Source organism: Prionailurus bengalensis, chromosome D3 (genome assembly GCF_016509475.1).
Source record: "Prionailurus bengalensis isolate Pbe53 chromosome D3, Fcat_Pben_1.1_paternal_pri, whole genome shotgun sequence".
Lineage (NCBI taxonomy): Eukaryota > Metazoa > Chordata > Mammalia > Carnivora > Felidae > Prionailurus > Prionailurus bengalensis.
The window spans coordinates 66,736,808-66,755,224 of NC_057356.1; the positions used below are offsets into that span (position 1 = coordinate 66,736,808).

At 45.1% G+C, this 18,417-nt stretch overlaps 1 protein-coding gene across 1 annotated transcript in view; it reads right to left on the reverse strand.

The window, feature by feature from the left end:
• LOXHD1 (lipoxygenase homology PLAT domains 1) overlaps nt 1-18,417 on the reverse strand; it is a 153,017-nt gene that overhangs the window by 115,720 nt on the left and 18,880 nt on the right. Inside the window, exons 4-5 of the mRNA XM_043557181.1 lie at nt 12,476-12,574; nt 5,590-5,738 (exon numbers count right to left, since the gene is read on the reverse strand). Coding sequence (XP_043413116.1) covers nt 5,590-5,738; nt 12,476-12,574 — 248 coding nt within the window. The remainder of the gene's footprint in view (nt 1-5,589; nt 5,739-12,475; nt 12,575-18,417) is intronic.

Genomic DNA, 18,417 nt, shown 5'->3' on the forward strand with positions numbered 1-18,417 from the left:
TCTTAGTCCTCTGAGCCCTGTGCTCTGGCCCAGATCCACTCAGTATCCCTGCCTCGCCCTCTGGCTCCTCATCTGACCACAGGAGTCCTCCTCCCTGCCCCTCCTGGCAAACCCCTACCCATCTTCATGGCCCAGCTCCAGGGCACCCCTGCTGCCCAGTGAGACGCAGCTCACCCCCACCACCTTGGTGTGTTCCTTACTCAAGACTTTTATCTCATCCTTCTTGGCATTAAAGTCATGGTAATTCTGATTTCTACTCTTCAAGCCAGGAAATCTGATCTGATCGACATTACTTTACTTGTGGGACTCTCATGACAGAATGTTCACTGAAAGCTGGACTCTCCCAGAAATTTAGGGGTATATGGGTATAGTAAGTATAATTATTTAGGGACTTGTCTTATTCTTTCAAGAAGAATGATGCTTGGGGCACCTGGGCGGCTCAGTGGGTTAAGCGCCCGACCTCAGCTCAGGTCATTGATCTTGCAGTTTGTGGGTTCGAGCCCCACATTGGGCTCTGCGCTGACAGCCTGGAACCTGCTTCAGATTCTGTCTCCCTCTCTCTCTGCTCCTCCCCTGCTTGTGCTGCCTCTCTCAAAAACAATAAAGCAAAAAGAGAAGAATGATGTTTATCACAACAGCTGCCGTCGGTAGCCACACAAATGTTTGTTGACTGTTGAGTTTTATCTGGTAACAGAAGGACACACTGAGCTTCCTGATGTCCCTAAGATCAGCTCCATGAGCCTTGGTCTCCTCCTCCTCCTGGAGCCTGTGGTGCGGGCTGCCGTTACACCGCCTACAGCATGCAGCGGGTGATCGATCTCCCGACCTGGATGGGCTAACACGTGACGCAGGGGAGGGAGTCCAGACCTGGAGTCCGGAGGACCAGGGTAAGTGCCAGGCTGGCCACTGACGAGCTGCAAGGCCTTGGGCAGGTCTCTTTACTGCAGCAGATGGACCAAGGACAAGGCCCATTGGAGTGTGACGTGCCATTTTGTGATTGTTGCTCTTCTGAAGCGCTATGACCATCTGAGCTGATCACAGTTGTGGACTAACCCCACGTGAGGGCCCAAGCCATGGGTCGCGGGGCAAGAGCCGGGGGAGGGGAGGATGCCAGCCCCCTATGCTCCAGATGAGGGTGCAACACAGGGGACAGGGGGTGTTGGTCACCCCGAGGGCCATAGCCCTGGGCTGAGAAGCATATGTGGGCAATTGACTAGAAGGGAGACCACCTGTGAAGTGGATAATTATATTGGCTTTTAGGTTTATCCACCAAGCCCTTGAACGTAAATACCCAAGGAGCAATTGTCCTGTGAAGTCCAAGGCAACCAGCCTGGCAACTCTGAGGAAGAAGGGCACTTTCTGTGCAAGCGTCAAATCTGGAAACTCGGGAAGTTCAGCAGCCCCTTTAACTGGTGTCCCTGGGGAGCTGAGGGCCAGCAGATCAGTCCTTGTAAACTGTGGAGGGGCAGCACATGGCCAGAGGTGGGGGAGGCAGAACACTAGAGCTGGCTGTCCCCAGTATGGTGACACAGTGCTTTCCCCCAGCCTCTGGCTTTGGGCTTGCACCTACCCTGCCTGAGATCTAAACCCCTCCTCCCTCTCTTCCTCAGGAAAGTATCAAGTAAATCCAGGCATACTGACCTACGAAGCGCTTAAATTAGTTTCATGTCTTATCCCCAGGAAGCATTTTGGTTTGGCTTAAGTTACAGGAATAGGCTGTCAGGAGTCTTTCAGAAGACCGTGAACCTTTGAGGACACCCACCTTAGCACTGGGGGGACGGGTGGAGGCCTGCCTTACCAGACCCTGAACTCACCCTGCACGCAATACGGCTGCACAGAGAACAACCAATCTAATCCTGAAAGGAGCCAAGTGCTTGGCCTTCTGGTTGAAAATAGTGCCTAATTCGCACATAAGAGGAGAAAAAGAAAGGAAGGAAGCAGGAAGACAAGGAGGGAGGGAAGGTGGGAACATCATTCCAAAGAACCAGAAGAAGGGGAGAACTCTGCAAAGGGCCTCACGCTGGATACAGTACAAGAACTGAGGAGAACACACACGCTTAATGGAATACAAGGAGACTGGTCTTTATGAAATAGGACTAAACATCTTTAAGACAGCAGTGGCCGCGTTGAAAAGGCAAAAGATGATAGTAAAAGGGAACCAGACTAAAGAAGGAAAAATATCAAGGAAACTATAGAGCAGCAAATCTGTCAAGGCTCTCACAATTCTGCAAGCCCTGTACCCAACTCCTCAGAATTTACTGTAAGAAGTAATCCTAGATGTGCATAAATATAAGCTATAAGAATGTTTGTGACAGTACTCTTTATAGTATCAATAATTTTGAGGAAAAGAATGTTCAACAAAAGAAGATTGATTCAATAAGTCATGTTATATCTGTGCATTGAAATATTCTAGGACTAGGGGTGCCTGGGTGGCTCAGTTGGTTAAGCGTCCGACTTCAGCTCAGGTCATGATCTCACAGTTCGTGAGTTAGAGCCCTGCGTTGGGCCCTGTGCTGACAGCTCAGAGCCTGGAGCCTGCTTCAGATTCTGTGTCTCCCTCTCTCTGCCCCTCCCCCGCTCATGCTCTGTCTCTCTCTCTCTCTCTCTGTCAAAAATAAAAATTAAAAAAAAAGAAATACTCTAGGACTCATTAACAAATTGCACTGTAAAACCCTCATGTCACTCTATTTAAATAACGTGGGGACATACGCATGTTCTATTTCAAAGTGGAGACACTGCAGCTTGTAAAAGACTGTTTATGATGACCCCATTTTAAAAAATGATACATGTATATTAACTCATAGAAAAATAGCTGGAGGGGACCTGCATCAAAACACGAACACTGGTCATCTCTGGGTGGTGAAATTGTGGTGGTTTAGGTTTACCTTATTTTTTGTTTATTTCTATTGCCTAACCTTTTACAATGAACATGTAAATGTTCCTAACCTTTTACAACAAACATGTAAATTCTGAGAAACACTCAGAATTAGAACGGAATGCACACTGGTAGGAGAAGGAAGGGACTGGACAGCATGGCATGGGGGAGCCAATCCAGGACAGGGTGAGGGAATGTGACACGTTCTCCCGGAGTGCAAAGAACAGAAAGTGGAAGGAACAAGAGAGAAGCTGAGAGCTTTGGAAAACAGAGAATGGAGAGCCCGTAAACGGTTAATTGTTACTCCTGAAGAAGAGACCAGAACAAATGCCATCCAAGCCAGAATCTGGCATATAACAGGAGATTCTCTTTTCTGAGCTTACAAATAAATAAATTGTGAATAAATAAATATCCTTTGCATAAAAGCAAAGACTAATCGTGTCCCTGAAAAATCAAAAACAAAAGCAAAAGAAAGGAAGGAACGAAGGAATGAAAGGAAGGAGGGAGGGAAGGAGGATGGGGGCATAAATGAACTAACAGACCCCCCCACAATTTAGACTTATTATAAATATAAAGAAAAAAAATTCTGCAAGCATCCCAGCTAGAAAAACAAAATAGAACAGATTATCCTGAAAGAAACAAAAATCTCCTTGGCCTCAATATCAAATTTCAGAAGACAATGGAACAAGATTTACAACACCTTAAAGGAAAAAAAGAAAAAAGAAAAAAATGTTTTCACTCTGCTAAGCTGCCCCTTCCTTTTGCAAAGGGGCCTGTTCTGGCACGAACACCCACTTCCTTCATGAAGTTTCTGAGAGCACAGAAGTGGGGTGAGTGGTCCCATGTGACCAAGAAGGAACCTGACCTCAGGAGAGGGCAGTTGGAAAACATGTCAAGGCCACACCCAGGCCCTGCGGTGCACCTTACAGCTCTTTGCACTAACCCTGGGTTTTCACTCAGATGGTCCTTCTTCCCTGGATGAGGGAACTAGGCTTCGAGGCACCTGCTCTGTGCCTCATCCCGGCTGAGGTCACAAACCGCACCTGCCTCCTCTCCCTCCTCCAACCTGGAGACACACCCCGGCCTCTCATTGGCTATTCTCGTTCTGGACCCCTGCCCCATTTCTTCTCCAATCCAAGCAGCATTTAGCCTCCTAGAACCCTGTTCAGCACCAGGCTGGCTGCTCTTACGGCCAAACAAACCCCTTCCTTTCCAAAGGAACCTTGGCCATTCCTCACTTCACCAATTCATGCCCCACCCCACGCCAAGAGCTGGGGAGAGGCCCTCAAGGAACTTCCAGGCTAGTTACGGAGAGGAGTGTGGCAGACATGAGACGATGCTCTCAGCCCTTTCCCGATCACCTTCTTCTTATAAAGGCTGGAAAGCCAGCCATTTGTCCCAGTTTCCACTGTAGCTAGGTTGGTCACACGACTCATTTCTGGCCAATGAAATGTAGACAAAAGGCCTAAGGAGGACACTGCATCTCTCAAAATAAAGAAAGGCTTGCCAGGAAAAAAAAAAAGTGGTTTTCCCCTTGGGTCTTCCCTTTTCTTCCTGCCTGGAACACACTTAAGATGCCTAGACGCTCAGCAGCCATCATGTGATCGTGAGGCAACAAGGTAGAGGATGAAAGCCACAGTGCCCAGGATGGTGACACAGCAAGAAAGCAGGTGCCCTAGAAAGCAGCTGCCACATCTGGATTTTGTGTGGATGAGAAGTCTTCTGATAACTGCAGGTCAACCACTGCTGACATTAGAAGTAAATGAAGTTAAGCAATAACAAAACCTCACCTATCAGACAGCCTCATTCTCCGTTGTCAAATTGTCTCAAATTGGGAGGGTTTCTGTTTTAAGCACTAAGAGCTTTTTCAAAATATTTTTCAAAACTATGTTATACAATAACCTTTCCCTATCATTCTGGAATGAGCTGAAATATACTGATAGCCTCATGAAGGGAAGTATCTGCAAAGAGCTGATAGCCCATTTTTTAAGTGACCTCAGACTTCTATGGATTTTTAATTATTTTTTGGCTTTTTCTATCTTCTCTGAGTCCCCATTACAGTTTTCAACAGGCCTACCTAATACAAGGACTCTTTCCCTCTCTAATCTTCTACTTTAGGTTTAAAATTGCAGGCAAGAGATTGCTAGAAGGGACTGTAAGTGAGCACTAGGCTATGAGAGAGAGTCTGAGGGGGTCTCTCCTTCAAAATCAGGGCAGGGCAAGATAAAGCCAGGGGCATGAGCTCGCCTCACGAGCTCTGAACCTGCTGTTTTAGCTTCCCAGAAGCCTTTCTGCTTTCTTCTTGATTCTTACCATTGTCTTGGGTTGGTGAGACTACAAGGCATCTAAGATGCAAGGCAACAGCCCAAGATAAGTCACAAGAAAGCTTATGATTAGGGACCAACAAATGCTCTAAGCAGGCAGGGTTATAAACATTCACGGGAGGGAGAGGTTCCGGTGGGCAAGTCAGAGAGAACTTCACGGCAGAGTCTTGAAGGATGATCAGGCCCTGGTTACATTCCGATGGGAGACCTGGGCTTTCTGGGAAGGGGGTAATGTGGGCAGGGTCGGGCAGTATGGTTGGCCAGCAGGCTTAGGTAGAAGAGTGGAGACAGACAGACCAAGAGAGGGAAGTCAGGGCTGAAATATACCCTCTGAAGAGCCAGAATTCCCCCTCCCAGGCCACAGGAACCACAGACAGGCAGTGAACCTACCTTGGACAGGAACCAACCTGCAGACCCGCCCTTGTTGTTGTGGCCAATATTGATCTTCATCAGCTGCCCCAGATCAGGAGCATCCAGTGTGAACTTGTCTTCAGCTCCCCTTTCAAAGTTGTCCTTTTCATTTTCCAGCCTACGCTCCCCTGTACACACACACAGGCAAGAAACTTACAAAGGAGACCCGAAGAGGAGAAAGAACCAATGGTCTGCCCGCTGAAGGTAGTCTCAAAAGTCAATAAGGCGGGAGGCTGGCGGGCAGGGTGGGGGGCAGGTGGTACACAGGTACTTTCTGTACTTGCACCCACTTTTGCCGTGAACCTAAAACTATTCTAACAACAATGTTAAATTTTTTTTTTTAAGTCAACAAGAATAGCTTTACCCTGAGATCTCTGGGCTCTGTAAATCTCTCGTTGCAACCTCCAGTCAAGCTTGTCCTGTGTGTGGCTTGTGCCCAGGTCCCAGAACTGGGCTTCTGATTTCTATCTTAGTCTGGAGTTCCCATCCTGGTAACCACTTGTGTACCCCCATCCCTGGAGCTGAGGCCCTGCCTGGCTTGTACCAGTTGCTTGTCCCAAACTGGGAGCACAACCATGGAAGTTGGTCCAGAATTGTGCTGGGACCCTGACAGCCAACACACTTCCTTAGGCCTGCCTCCTTTTCTGGAAAACAGGACGGCCACCATCAGATACATTAGTTTCACGTAGATTTTTTTTTTTCTTTCTATTTGTCACCACAATGTGCAAGGGGGTATTATTAATTCTGTCTTGTGGATGAAGAAACAAGCTTGGAGAACTGAAATTACATGTCAGAAGTCACACTGGGTGATAAGCACGTCATCAGGATCCATTCTAACCTGTTCTTTCTGCTTTTCAATTTTCCATTATTATGTTCCCAAGCTTACATATTAACCCTTATGGCCCCACCTAAGCACCAGCTCCGTGCTGATGCCATCCATTCACCTTCTCTTCTAAAATTTAATTCTTTAAATCTTTCTACATTTTAAATGGCAAAAACTCAAAAACCGTACAGAAAGTAGTATAAAACATCTGTAGAAGGGTGCCTGGGTGGCTCAGTCGGTTGAGCCTCCAACTTCAGCTCAGGTCCTGAGTTTGAGACCCACCTCGGGCTCACTGTTGTCAGTGCAGAGCCTGCTTCAGATCTTCTGTCTCCCTCTCTCTCTCCCCCTCCCCCACTCATGATCCCTCTCTCTCTCACACAAATAAATAATTTTAAAAACATTAAAAAAAAAGGAAGACATCTGTACACCCACTGCCCAGATTTCAGAGGCAGAACAGATGCTAACACTTTGTCTAATTTGCTTTAGACCTTTCTCTGTCTTAAAGAAGAGATAACTGGTAAGTCTACAGTCTCACTGGCCATCCTGCCTTCCCCCGCCTTCTCCCTCCCCTAAATAAACACTATCCACAAGCGATATGTATCGTCCTCGTGGACTTTTGTTTGCACATGGAGGTATTCATAAAGAAAACGTGCTATTTTTGCATGTTTTAGAATTTACATAAATAACATCGCAGTGCATATCTCTCTGTCTCAGGTTCCTCATCTACACAGTGGGGATAATGGCACCACCACACAGGGTCCTGCTGTGAGGATGAACTGAATTGGTAAACACTAAACACTGCTGGTGACACCCACCCATGGAAAGTGTTATGTTAGTGATGGAGGCCGTTGCTATTGCTCTCTAATCATCCTACCATCGTCATCAACATACCCTGTGCAACTGACTTTCCTTTCAGTTGATATTATGCTTTTGAGATTACCCTGTTGATGCTGGTAGTTTGAGGTCATTTGTGGAACTGCTATATAAAAGTCATTGAATAAAGAAAATACTATTAATGTTTCTTCTGCTGATAGACATTTTGGTTGTGCCTGGTTTTTTTGCTATTGTAAACAGCACTGAAATGGACTCTTTCATAACTGCCTTCTGCTGCATTTCTGTGACAAATGCTCTGAGTGGACACCTACAAAGAGTCGCTGGGGGGGCGCCTGGGTGGCGCAGTCGGTTAAGCATCCGACTTCAGCCAGATCATGATCTCGCGGTCCGTGAGTTCGAGCCCCGCATCAGGCTCTGGGCTGATGGCTCAGAGCCTGGAGCCTGTTTCCGATTCTGTGTCTCCCTTTCTCTCTGACCCTCCCCCGTTCATGCTCTGTCTCTCTCTGTCCCAAAAATAAATAAACGTTGAAAAAAAAAATTAAAAAAAAAAAAAGAGTCGCTGGGTCCTGGGGTGTGTTCACCTTTGGTGTATTAGGTATTGTAAAATTACCTTCCAAAATGCTTGTACATCAATTATCACCAGCAGTGTATTCGGGGTCCCATTCCCCACAATCATCATTAACATATATACTTAAAAAGTTTATATCAATATATATACCATAGTATCTCATTGTGATTTTAATTTACATTCTCTTGATTATGTGGAGAGATTATAATATATACTGTTCATATACACATATATTTTTTTTGGGGGGGGAGAGATATACCCATGTATGTTGGCCATTTAGATCTTGCTCTTCTGTAATTTTTTCTGTTCATATATTTTATATTCTTTATTACCTCTCCTCTGTCTATGGTGTCTTTTATCATACAGACACTTCTTTTGTTTTAGTAGACTTTATAAATATTTTCCTTTGTTGTTTGTGCTTTTAGTGACTAGTTCAAGAAACTCCATCCTAAATTGAAATTCAAAAGACATGCTCTTAAAGTTTCTTCTAAAAATTTCATAGTGTTGCTTTTACACGTGTAAGTCTGTAGCCCATCCGGAAGTTATTTTTGTGTATGGTGAAAGGTAAAAAGATTTAATTTTATCTTTCCTCATATGGTAAGACAATTGTTTGCACACCAATAATTGAATATTCCATCCTTTCTTTCTGATTTATAACACTATCTCTCTGTGTGGGTCTAGACTCTATTCTGTTTCACTGGTTTGTTTCTCCTTCTATCAATACCACACTGTTTTAGTTTTTAGAGATCTGTGGTATCTTTTAGAGATCAGAGTAAATACCCTCACTCATTCATATTGTTAATATTATTTTCCTTATTCAAAATAGTCTTGGAAATAGCCCTTATGGATGGCAATTTTATTAGCAGCTTAAACTGTGGGATATTGCCTTTTGGAAATGTAACTGAAATTGCATTGCATTCATAGGCTAATCTGGGAAAATTTGACTTCTTAATGAATTTGAGACCATTCTCCTCCACGAGCATATTTCTCCGTTTAATATTCTTGTATACCCTCAAGTAAATATTTATATTCTTTACAGAAAGCTCTTTTTGTTAGTTTTTCTTAGGCACCTTATAATTGCCATTGTAAGGTGCTATTAGGCACCTTAATATTGCTATTAATTTATTTTTAAATTAAATGTTTGCTTGTTGTTTCTATTAAGATTTATCTATTAATCTTGTACCCAGCATCTTTATTAAACTTTCTCTCCCATGGTTCTGATCATTCTCCTGGATTTTATAGTTGATTATCATTTTTCATGAAAGTTAAAATTTGTTTCCAAATGGACTGAGAGGTTGGAGTCTCTTCTAATTTTACTGACTGTGATCAAAGAATCTTGTCTCTGTCTTATTGCTTAATTTCAGTTTGTTAAGATTTGCTTTGTGGTTTAGTATGTGGTCATTAAGTGCTTGAGAAGAATGTGTATTCTCTACCAGTTGGACACAGGAATCTACATAGATCCAGTAGATCAAACTTATTAACTGTGTAGTTAAAGTCTTCTGTATCCATACTAAATTTTTATCCATTTTACTTATCAGTTATTGAGAGTGATGTATTAAAATCTTCCATTATACTTAGGCATTCGTCAAGTTTCTTCAAGAACTTAGTTAATTTCTGTTTCCCATATTTTGGGAATATGCTGTAAAATTTATAAGCGTTCATAATTATTACATTTTATAGGTTCATTGTTCCTTTTGTCATTGTCCGATATACTTTTATTTCTCACAAAGTGGTTTCTGCCTTAAAGTTTAACTTGACGAATAATAATATGGCTACACAGCCATCTTCTGTGTTATTGACATGCTCCTGACACATGTCATTCAGTTTTATTTATTCTCAGCCCTTCGGCATCACATGTTTAAGCTGGATGTTTCTTTCTTTTCATTTAATATGAAAACACTATCCTTTCACTGATGAGTTTGGTTTATTTGTATTTATTGTGATTATTACACATTTACTTTTTTTTATGATTGGCCATTCTTTTTCTTTGTTCCCCTTTCCTCATTTCCTGCCTTCTATTGCATTTTATTGAGTCTTTATTCTCTTTATTCCCTCTATTGGTTTAGAAGTTACACATTTTGTATTGGGGGGGGGGGCATGGTTACTTTTACAATTTTAATATGCATACTGGACTCACTGAGGTCTATAGTTCATCAATGTCTCTACTCTCCTATCACTTGGGGAATGAACTGTGGCCAAGAACCTAATTATGATTTAACTTTCATTATCCACCTTCCTTAAGATTACTGTGTTTGAGTATTTTGGGTCCACATTTTCTCATGCCGTAATGATAGTCATTATTAGAATTGTTTACTATAGTCAGTGCTTGCTTAGCTTTGTCACATAATTATCAATAGTTTTGCTCACTTTCTTCCCTGCTTTACCTGTCTTGTGGGCATGATTTCCTTTTTCTTTTTACTATTTTTTTAATGTTTTTTCATTTTTTTTAATGTTTATTTTTGAGAGAGAGTGTGCACAGAGTGCGAGCGGGGGAGGGGGAGAGAGAGAGGGAGACAGCACAGAGCTGTCAGCACAGGGCCCAAGTGGGGCTCAAACCCACAAACCGCGAGATCATGACCTGAGCCAAAGTCGGATGCTTAACAGACTGAGCCACCCAGGCGCCCCAGATTTCCTTTTTCTTAAAGCATATTCTTCAGTGGCTGCTTAAGTCTATGAGTGGTAACTATTTCTCTTTGTTTGCAAGGCAATTCATTAATTTTGCCCTCCCTCTGGAATGATAACCTAACTGGATCTAGAGTTCTAGGTTGATATATATTCTTGCTCAGAACGCTAAAGCTATTATCCCATGAACTTATGACCTTGTGTAGGTAGCAGACAGGAATTTGCTATCAACCTAACTGTTTCTGTGGAAGAGAATCTGCCAAATCTGGTTACTTTTAAGATCTTTCCCTTTGCCTTTGGTTTTACCACAATGTATCTAAATGTGGGTTTGTTTTCATTCATGCTGCTCAATGATTCCTTCTGTTACTTTAACCTGAAAATCCGTTATCTTTGCTCAATTTTGAAAAAGTTTCAGCCATTATCTCTTCAAATATATCCTCTTGCTTATTCTATGGGTTCTCTATTTGGAACTGTTCAACATCTATCACAACTTACTCTGTCCTACATATCTCATGACCTCTCATTTATATTTTCCAACTCTTTATACCTCTGCTATATCTGAGTGTGCTCTTATTTGTGTTACAGTTTATAATCTCTATTCAGTGGTTTCTAATTGTGTTGCCTACCACATCCATTAAGTGTTTATATTTGGTAACTACATTTTCATTTTCTGTATTTCTGTTTCCTGTATTTTTCATGGGGCCTTTTTATTTTCTTCCATTGTTTTGTTCATGTCTCTAGTCCATTTAAACATTCTTAAACTATAGTTTTTCTCAGATTACTCTATTATCTGAAATTCTGCAGGATTTAATCTGTTGTGTCCGCTGATGTTTAGTCATGGTGGATTATGTCCTTGAGTGTTTGGTAATTTTGGAAGGTGAAGTCATCTCCAGTACCTTATCTTTGGGAATGTTATACAATGCTTCTGTAAACTCCCAAGGGTATTCCTGGCACGGAACCAATTTTGTGTCCTTTGGGGGAGTGGGGGTTCCCAAATCACACCTGTAGTGTAAAATCGGAGGTCAAGCCCACATGTATGCAAGCAGGAGGTATCGATTTCTCAGCAACTGTCTTTTCAATCTAGAGCTCTTGCAGAGATAAGGTTACTGTACTGATGAGCAAATTTTTTCCTGGCCTATTTTTTCACTGAAGATGTTCCTGTGAACTTTCAGGGCTCCTGGCTTTATATGCGGTTCTAATTTTGCCTGTCTTGCTTCATGCAGGACGAAATCTCATTTTCTGACCCCAAATGGGGATGACAATCTATCCTGTAGACAACTGAACATGAAAGGTCCCTCCTTCCAAGAGCCACAGCACCAATTCAGAGCTAATACTTTGGTTTTGAGCTCCCTCTTCATTTCTGGCACCTGGAGATTTCTCTTCTCTTCTTATAAGCTCAGCAATGCATTCTGAATTCTTTAATACATTGTGTCCAAAGTTCACACCTCGGTAGATTTTCTGACTCCTCTGTTATTTCATAAAATTGGAAGAAGCAGGAGAGACTCTCCATCCCAGTTCTACTGGCCTGAATGGTCTTCCAACACCTGCAGCCATGTCTGTGTCCTCAGCTCTTGCTTCACCCATGAAGCCAAGTCTAATTCTATCCCCTGATCCCATTCTGGTCTGCATCAAGCCAGTGCACTGAATCAAGCCATGCCCAGCCACATTCAAAATATAACTCAAGATGGAGCTTAAGGAGGTTAGGGAAATAACAGTTGAGCTCCCTGTTGGAAGTAAAGCTTGGGTCTGTTCTTGTCTAGGATGAAGGACAATTTTAAATAGACCTGAACCCAAGAACACCTTATTCTGAAAACACATCACACACATACATTTTACAAGATGAGCACCTTGCTGCCCAGGGAAGCCTGTGACAAACCACACCACAGGCAGAATTATTGCTCAACAGAAGAGACTTGGAGCTGCCTTCCTCTGCCAGGAGTGGGGGCGGGGGGGTGGAGAGCCCAGCTAAGAAGCAGAACTGGGCACAGCTAGGGAAGAGAGGATTTCAAACCCATTACCCGTGTCTCCATACTCTCCGAAGATATTGATGACGACATCAGCATCGGTCCCTGCACCAATGACATCACCAGTGTATACCTTGACTTCGTACTTGTTACCTGGGAATGAGGACAGAGAAAGCCCCAGCTCATTAGGATCTCGAGAAAGAAGAACAAAGGCCCCAAGGCAGCTACCACATCACCTACCCTTCCCTCCAGCAATACAGGAAGTGTCACCATCGCTGTCAAAAACAGAGCAAGAAACAAGTTGCCTGACATTGGTTCCAAATGGTCATTGCTAGTATATACGTGTATCAGATCAACACATCGCACACCTTAAACTCACACAATGTTATATGTCAGTTATATCCCAATAAAGCTGGAAAGAAAAGAAAAGTCAAATGGTCACTGCTAAAGCTAAACGGTGTGCAGAGCATAAATCAGAGATAGAGGGAACTTCTGTTTTCATACTGCCTTGGGATGCAAGAATCAGCCCAAATGCCACACTGAACCAGACCACCAGCCAATCTCTCCTGGATATTGAAATGCTTCTTACTGGGCCCACTGCACATCTACTCTGCCTTCTCCAATCTGTTCTCCACATACATCACAGTGTAAAAATTACTTGGGGAAAATACATTCTGCATGTGAAAATCAAATCTATATGTAAATTGTCAGGGCCATAACCAATGCAAAGACTAGGGCACCAAGAGTAGCCAGCGCATGCGTGCTTCGTGGTTACCTTACTTTTTTTTTTTTTTTAATTTTTTTTTCAACGTTTATTTATTTTTGGGACAGAGAGAGACAGCATGAACGGGGGAGGGGCAGAGAGAGAGGGAGACACAGAATCGGAAACAGGCTCCAGGCTCCGAGCCATCAGCCCAGAGCCTGACGCGGGGCTCGAACTCACGGACCGCGAGATCGTGACCTGGCTGAAGTTGGACGCTTAACCGACTGCGCCACCCAGGCGCCCCAAGCCTTACTTAAAGATCTGTATCGCTTCTTCTATCTTTCCCCCAATTGCTGAGCGGAAACCCATGCACTGTAACCCACAAATGCCTCAGCCTTGCCCAAGGCCTTGTAGGGGAGATGGGCTCACTGTAAACTTCACCAACATGCTGAGCCCACCTAGGTGTCCCCAGCTGGAGCCCGCCTTAGGATGGGGAGCAAAGGACAGGCGCTGGTGTGTGTATGGGAAGGAAGACTCCTCTAGACTTTCTTTGGGTCCCAACAATTCGGAGGGCTGAGGCAATTTTCCTTTCCCTCCTCCCTTCCTTCAAAGGCTTTCTATTTTTTATGTAGAAGAATTTCGTTCAGATTTCTTACTCCCAATACGTGAAGTTAATAAAAATTAGAGGTGTTTCACTAACTCAAAAAGGTATCTGTACCCTCACGTTTACTGCAGCATTCCTTATGACAGCCATGACATGGAAAAAATCTAAGTGTCCATCCATGGAAGAATAGATAAGGAAGTTTTGTTATAATTGTTACAATGGAATACTATTCCGCCATGAACAGCATTCCAAGAAGAGAATCTTGACATTTGCAACAACATGAACGGAGCTTGAGGGCATTTTGCTAAGTGAAAAAAGCCTGTCACAGAAAGACAAACATAGCATGATTCCACTGATATGTGGAATCTAAAAAACAAACAACAAAAACACCCCCCAAATCCCCAAAACAAAAATAAAAAAGAAACAACCCAAATTCATAGATACAGAGAACAGATTGGTGGTTACCAGAGGTGGGGTATAAAGGGGTGTGCAAAATGGGTGAAGGGAGTCAAAAGGTACAAACTCTGGGGCTCATAGGTGGCTCAGCTGGTTACATGTCTGACTTGGGCTCAGGTCATGATCTCACGGTTCGTGAGTTTGAGCCCCATGTTGGGCTCTGTGTTGACAGCTCAGAGCCTGGAGCCTGCTTCAGATTCTGTGTCTCCCTCTTTCTCTGCCCTTCCCTTACTCGTGCTCTGTCTCTCTCAAAGATAAATGAGGAGTGCCTGGGTGGCTCAGTCAGTTGAGCGTCCGACTTCGGCTCAGGTTGTGATCTCACAGCTCCTGAGTTTGAGCCCCGCGTCGGGCTCTGTGCTGACAGCTCAGAGCCTGGAGCCTGCTTTGGATTCTGTGCCTCCCTCTCTCTTTGCCCCAACCCACTCACATTCTGTCTCTGTCTCTCTCAAAAATAAATAAACCTTTAAAATAAATAAATAAATAAATAAATAAATAAATAAATAAATGAAAACATTAAAAAAACTTTTTTTTTTTTTAATGTACCAACTCAGGGTGCCTGGGTGGCTTAGTCGCTTAAGTGTCTGACTCTTGGTTTTGGCTCAGGTCATGATCTCACAGTTACATGAGTTCAAGCCCCACATTGGGCTCTGCACTGAGTGTGGAGCCTACTTGGGATACCCTCTCCCTCTCTCTGCCCCTCCCCACTCACACTGTGTGTCTCTCAAGATAAAAAAAAAAAAAAAAAAAACTTAAAAAAAATAAATTAAAATTTTAAAAAAGGTACAAACTCCCAGTTATAAGGTAAAGAAATCATGACATGGGATGTACAGCATGGCAACTATAATTAACAACACTGCATTGCATATGTGAAGTTACTGAGAGAGTAGATGTTAAAAGTTCTTATCACAAAAGTCGTAATTATACGTGGTGATGGCTATTAACTAGACTTGGGTGATTATTTCACAATATGTACACACATCAAATCACTATTTCGTACACCTGAAACAAACATAATGTTTCATGTCAACTACACCTCAATAAAAACAAAACAGAACTGTTTTAATTGAGGCCCAGAGTTCCAGCCCCTCTGCCCACGGCCTCCTTGGGGCCTTCCCTGATGTCCTAGCCCCCCGGGCCTTTCTCCCCTGCATTCCTTGGTTCTGCTATGTTGTCTGTGCCGATGATTTCCAAGTTCACCAAGGACTGCCTTGTGCAGTCTGGTGTTTCCTGCAGGTCAGGCTTCTAAGATTTTCAGGAATTTACAAGAGGTCTGGGGCGGGACTTCCTTTTCACATATGGCTCCTCCCACACACGTTCCCTAGCACAGTGCTGGGCACATACTAGAGCCTCACTAAGTGTATTGGAAAACAACTTGAGTCGAACTTCCTAAAGCTCAAAGTCCCGGGGAAGTTGCTCAGTGCAAAGGAGTGAGAGGTGGGGGCGACAAGGAGAAAACCTAATTTCACTCCAACCCCATCTCGAATCCTGCCCCGCCTCTGCCATCTAGAGACAACACGATGCAGAATGTGGCAGGGCACCCATAGAGGACACCCCCGACATACGCCACAACCCTGAAGGCTGATCTTTAACCTGCTGAGAACCTGAGCCAGAAGGCAGTGATTCTCCCCTCAAACCTCACTCGGTGAGACCCATCACGAGAGAGGGAAGACCCTCCAATCCTGTCCCCAACCGAAGATCTCCGAGATTCTCACCCCCCACCTCGGATCCCCATGAAGCCCCCCTGAGATGGGAGGCAGAACCATGGTCTTCAGAAGAGGCCAGACTCAGGCAACCCCGAGGTCAGTGGCTTGAAATCTGGGCCATATTTAGGCTAGCTTGCTGACAAGGCAATTTCCAGGTTCCTTCCCCCCACCCCCCACCCCCCACCCCCGCCCCCGGAAGCTCCTGAGACACATGGCTGTGAAGAACCAAGAAGGCCTTGGCCATGTCCAGCCGCCCCTGCTCCTGATCATCTTTCAAGTTGCAGAGGCCCCTGGCTGCGGGGTTGTTCTCTCCTCTCCTGGTTGGCAGGGTCTCTGAGAACCTTTCATTTTGGCTCACATCCTTTCTCAGGTCCAGTCTGGGGCTCACTTCACACAGAAGCAAGTCCCCTCTGCAGGGTGACAAGATGCCCAGGGCCCCCTGGCTGTTGATACCAGGGGGGTGGGGGAGGCACTAAAGGCCACCGCTGAGCATCAGTCAGTCAGAGGGCAGGAGGACGCCAGACAGCACTGGGCACAGGGCAGCAGGAGAAAGGATGAGGGGGGGTAGGGGAGCACTCAGGGCAGGAGTAGCAGACATTCTGCATCATTCCAAAAGGCAGAATTAGACTTAGCACTTGAATTATAAAGAAAGATATTTTAGCTCACCGAAAGAAACGTTTTCTAATACCTGGGGCTATCCAACAAAGGCATGGGATGCCCTTGGGGGAAGTGAGTTTCCCATCCCTAGAGACATCTAAGCAGTCACTTTGTGACAAGCACTTTGGTGGAGAGCCATCTGTCAGGGAGGCTGTAAAGAAAATGCCAGAGGTGAGAGAATGTGAGAACACTAAGGGTCCTTTTCAATCTGCAATTCCATGACATTTGACCAGGAAAGGCAGCCTGCAGACTAGAGAGAGCAGCCACGAGATGGAGGGGGCCCCTCAAAGTACAGGGGAGGTGCCCGAGGCTGGTACAGGCAGGCCTGGGGAGCAGGACCCTATGCAGGGTTTAGGGAACACACAGCATCCCAGTCCCAGGGAAGTCCAGAGAAGGAGTCATCAGGGCTGGAATGAGGCAATGTAGGAGACAAGCCAAGGGTGGAAGGAGCTTCCAGAACTCTCTGGCTGAGGTGGACAAAGGCCCCAAGCCCAGGGGTCAGAAAGTCAGCTGAACAGAATGCAGTAGGAAATCGGTTCTGGAATAAGGCTGGACTGTTCTCTCACCTCTGCAGAACTCTCTATGGCAAGATGGGGCCCCGGTTCTCCACATAGTTGGCCGAGTGAGAAGCAAGACACCCCCCCCACCATGTGCCAGATGACCTCTGACCACACTGGGGAAGGGCTGAGGGCTGCAGCGGGGCGGGCAAGGCACACCTCACAAAACCACTCTGTAAAAGGTCCCGAAGACAGACAATGAGCCTTATTATATTACTGTTCTCCTGCTTTTCGTCCACATTTCCTCTTCAAGCAGAACCCCCATACTATCTGATTTGCCATTTTCCAAACAAGGCCGAGGGCCCAGCGCCAACCCGAAATTGTGATTAAATGCATATCCAGTGGAAAGAGCAAGACGGGATAAAAGCAGGGCTTCATTCTCTCCCGGCTGCCAGACTGTCAGCACAGTGCATCAAGCCTTCCTCCCAAGTGGTCACGAGAGCCCCCCAGTTCCCCGTGATCAGAATTTCAATGAGCACAAACTTGCAATTCTGGTCACAAGTGGGTTTTTACGTGTTGAATTCACCCCTTGGATCTGGTGATCCATGTGAGAGCAAAATGCCCATATGTGAAATGTGGCTGCCTTTCTGGCGAGAGCAACAGGGCCAGAGGGAAAGGTCCGAGGCCAGTAGAAATCCCCGCCCCGGGGGCCAGAAGGGAACAAGGCAGGACAGAGAACGGGGATGGGAGGAAGGACTTGAAGGAGGACGGGCCAGGGCTGGCCCACCTTCTAGGGCAAATAATAGGCAACAGTCACCCAGGCCTTGCAGCTCACGAGGTCCCTGCACGTCCTCGACAACATCTGAGCCGTACAATGGCCACATGATACAGGCAGGACAGATACTGTTGACATTCTCATTTACAGATGGGGAAACAGAGGCTCAGAGGGCAAGGTGGCTTCTCAGGGGACACACAGCTGCTAAATGATGCAAGAGGGGCTCAAAGCCAGGTCTCCTGCCTCTGAAGTCAGGGCTCTTTTTTAGAGCATGTCATGGCCTCTCAGTCTCTATGTCAGGGGTATGCAAAACCTGTCCGTAAGGTGCCAGGTGGTAAATATTTTAGGCTTTGCAGGCTGCCCGGTCTCTGCTGCAACTATTCCACTCCGCGGCTGTATCATGAAAGCAGCCCACACACAACACAGGAGTCTTCCACGCCTTCCCCACGCCCTCCACCGCCACTTCCCTGCAGGGCTAGTCCAAGACCCCCGGAGGATGCCTGCAACCCTGACACGGAACGCTTTATAAACTAGGTTTTCTCCTATCCATACATACTGTGACACAGTCTGACTTCTAAAGTAGGCACAGTAAGAGTTTACC